The 2523-nt window shown below is 53.9% G+C and overlaps 1 protein-coding gene across 1 annotated transcript in view; it reads right to left on the reverse strand.

Moving 5' to 3' along the window:
* Positions 1–380: 380 nt before the first annotated feature.
* The window catches only part of BAHD1 (bromo adjacent homology domain containing 1), a gene marked incomplete at its 5' end in the record, with an annotated part of 6094 nt that continues 3951 nt past the window's right edge, over positions 381–2523 (reverse strand). The window contains one exon of the mRNA XM_008938362.1: positions 381–570. Within this exon, the coding sequence (XP_008936610.1) occupies positions 381–570 (190 nt within the window). The remainder of the gene's footprint in view (positions 571–2523) is intronic.

A 2523-nucleotide genomic window follows, 5' to 3' on the forward strand; every position in this document is an offset into this window, starting at 1 on the left:
GTCACGCCTGGGCAGGGGAGCCACAGAACGGTCACAGCTTGACTCGTGCAGCACACCAAGCTCCCTCCTGCACCTTTCCTCCAGCCCCAGCAGCGATGGCTCCAGACTCAGTTTACTGGCTTTTATCCCCTGCAAACCCTCCCGATATATGCATCTCTAGATACATATATAGATATAGATTTACATATGCAAGTACCTATATCTATATACATATATTTATTTTATAGGTATATATTTTCAGTTATGCTTTTCATGAAGTGCTGTGCTTTCGACCGCCGCCCGCCCGGCGGGGCTCTGCCCGGCTCTGCCCCGGCTCCCAGGGAGGGGTGCTGGGCACTCTGCCCCCCGCAGCACGGGGGGTCCCAGGCCCCAGGAGGGTGCTACTGCGGGTTCTTCAGGATGCGCCCGTGTCTGAAGTCGTAGACGTGACGACAGACGAAAACCAGCTCGGGGTCAGTGTCCTCGGGCACCTTGCGGTGCAGAGGGGTGGAGTACTCCTCCGAGGGAGGAACCATGATGGTTTTCCTGCCTGGGATCCCTTCGACTCGACGCTTTGCCAAGGCACAAAATCTGCAACACAGTTTGGTTAGAAGAGTGAGCATGGACATGTTCCACAGAATCCCGGCGTGGTGGGGCTGGGGATGGTGTCCAGGCAGGTTTGGAATCTCTCCAGAGGAAGAGAATCCACAACCTCTCTGGGCAGCCTGCTCCAGGATCTATCACCCTCACACCAAAGAAGTTTCTCCTCCTGGTCAGGTGGACCCTCCTGGGTTCCAGTTTGTGCCCACTGCCCCTTGTCCTGTCACTGGGCACCACTGAAAAGAGTCTGGCCCCAGCCTCTTGGCACCCACCCTTCAGATATCTATAAACATTGCTCAGATCCCCTCTCAGGCTTCTCTTCTCCAGACTAAACAACCCTGGGGCTCTCAGCATCTCCTCCTAAGAGAGATGTTCCAGTCCCGTAATCATTCCTCGTAGCCTCCTCTGGACTCTCCCCAGCAGCTCCTTGTCTCCCTTCAACTGGGGAGCCCAGAACTGGACTAAACACTCCAGACAGAGGTGGCCTCACCAGGGCAGAGCAGAGAGGGAGAAGAACCTCTCTCAACCTGCTGGCCATGCTCTGCTTCATGCACCCCAGCAGACCATTGTCCTCCCTGTCCACAAAGGAACATTGCTGGCTCATGGTGAACTTACTGCCCACCAGAGCTCCAAGGTCCTTCTCCACGGAGCTGCCTTCTAGCAGGTCAGCTCCTAACCTGTTTCACCTTCCATGGTTTGTGTCTCACCAAAAGCCACAACCGTGGCTGCCCCAGGACAAGGTAGAAGAGGAGGAGTGTGGAGGAGAATTAAGCTCTGCTCAAGAGGACATGAAGTAGCTGCTGCTCTGGGTCCCACCCTGAACCACAGGAAGCAGCACAACTGTTTTTATTTCTACACCAGTGGATGCTGTACAGCACAAAAACCAACTGCAATTAATCCATCTTCCTTTTACTACTTTAGCCTCATTTTTGTTAATTAGCCCCAGAAAAGGCTTATGCATCAGGCTGTTCTTCAGGCAAATGAAGAATTCAGGATGCCTTCAGGGAACATCTCTCAAAGGTGACCTTACAACAGCACAAAAAAACTCCTGCCAACAGCTATTCCAGGGACTGGGCTGTTGGAAAGGAAACGAGCTGTTTGCATCCAAAGCTTGGGGGGTTTTGGTGGGCTGGCTTTGGTTGGTTCAGGTCTGGGTTTTTTGTTTGTTTGTTTGTTTAATAGGATTTTGAAAAGAGTGAGCAACGTTCAGCAGCTTATAAAGAGTCTGTAGAAATTCAGACAGCAGAGCTCCAGGCTAGGAGAGCAGGAGTACAACGAGAGCAGCAGGGCTTAAACATCCCTGCCACGGTAAGACTGCAGCCAACGAGATACACCCAGCAGAACTGGAGAGATTTAAACTCCTCAGAAAACCAGAGGAGATTCTTAGATGCACTGTTTGCATTACAGATCTGTGCAGCCACCCAGCCCCTGCTCTCATTCCACCCTGCCAGCCCATCCACCAAGGGATGGCAGCCTTGGAGAGCCACGCTCCACGTTCTCACTGACAACATCCCCACTCAGCCTGCAAGAGCTGAAGAGCAAAAGCCTCACTCAGTGCCCCAGTGTCTAGCAGCAGGGGCTCTGCCCAGCTCTGGCACCCGTGGGCCACAGGGAGGAGGTACAGGGATGATTTCCAGCCCTGTTTTGTTCTTAGCTCCAAGTTACGGGTTCTCCTGCACTGTCCCTCACAGATGCCTGCACATGGACAAGGTCATGCAAGTACAAGTACCAGCAAGCCTCTGGCAGCATACATACACTTCATGTACTCCAGAGGAGGGGTCTAGAGCCCAAGTGTGGGGAGGAGCAGCTGAGGGAGCTGGGGGTGCTGAGCCTGGAGCAAAGGAGGCTCAGGGGAGACCTTCTGGCTCTGCACAGCTCCTGACAGGAGCCTGGAGCCAGGGGGGGGGGCGGGCTCTTCTCCCCAGGAACAAGCAACACGGCAAG

The sequence above is a fragment of the Merops nubicus genome, unplaced genomic scaffold, assembly GCF_000691845.1.
Source record: "Merops nubicus isolate BGI_N331 unplaced genomic scaffold, ASM69184v1 scaffold16754, whole genome shotgun sequence".
In the NCBI taxonomy this organism is placed as follows: domain Eukaryota; kingdom Metazoa; phylum Chordata; class Aves; order Coraciiformes; family Meropidae; genus Merops; species Merops nubicus.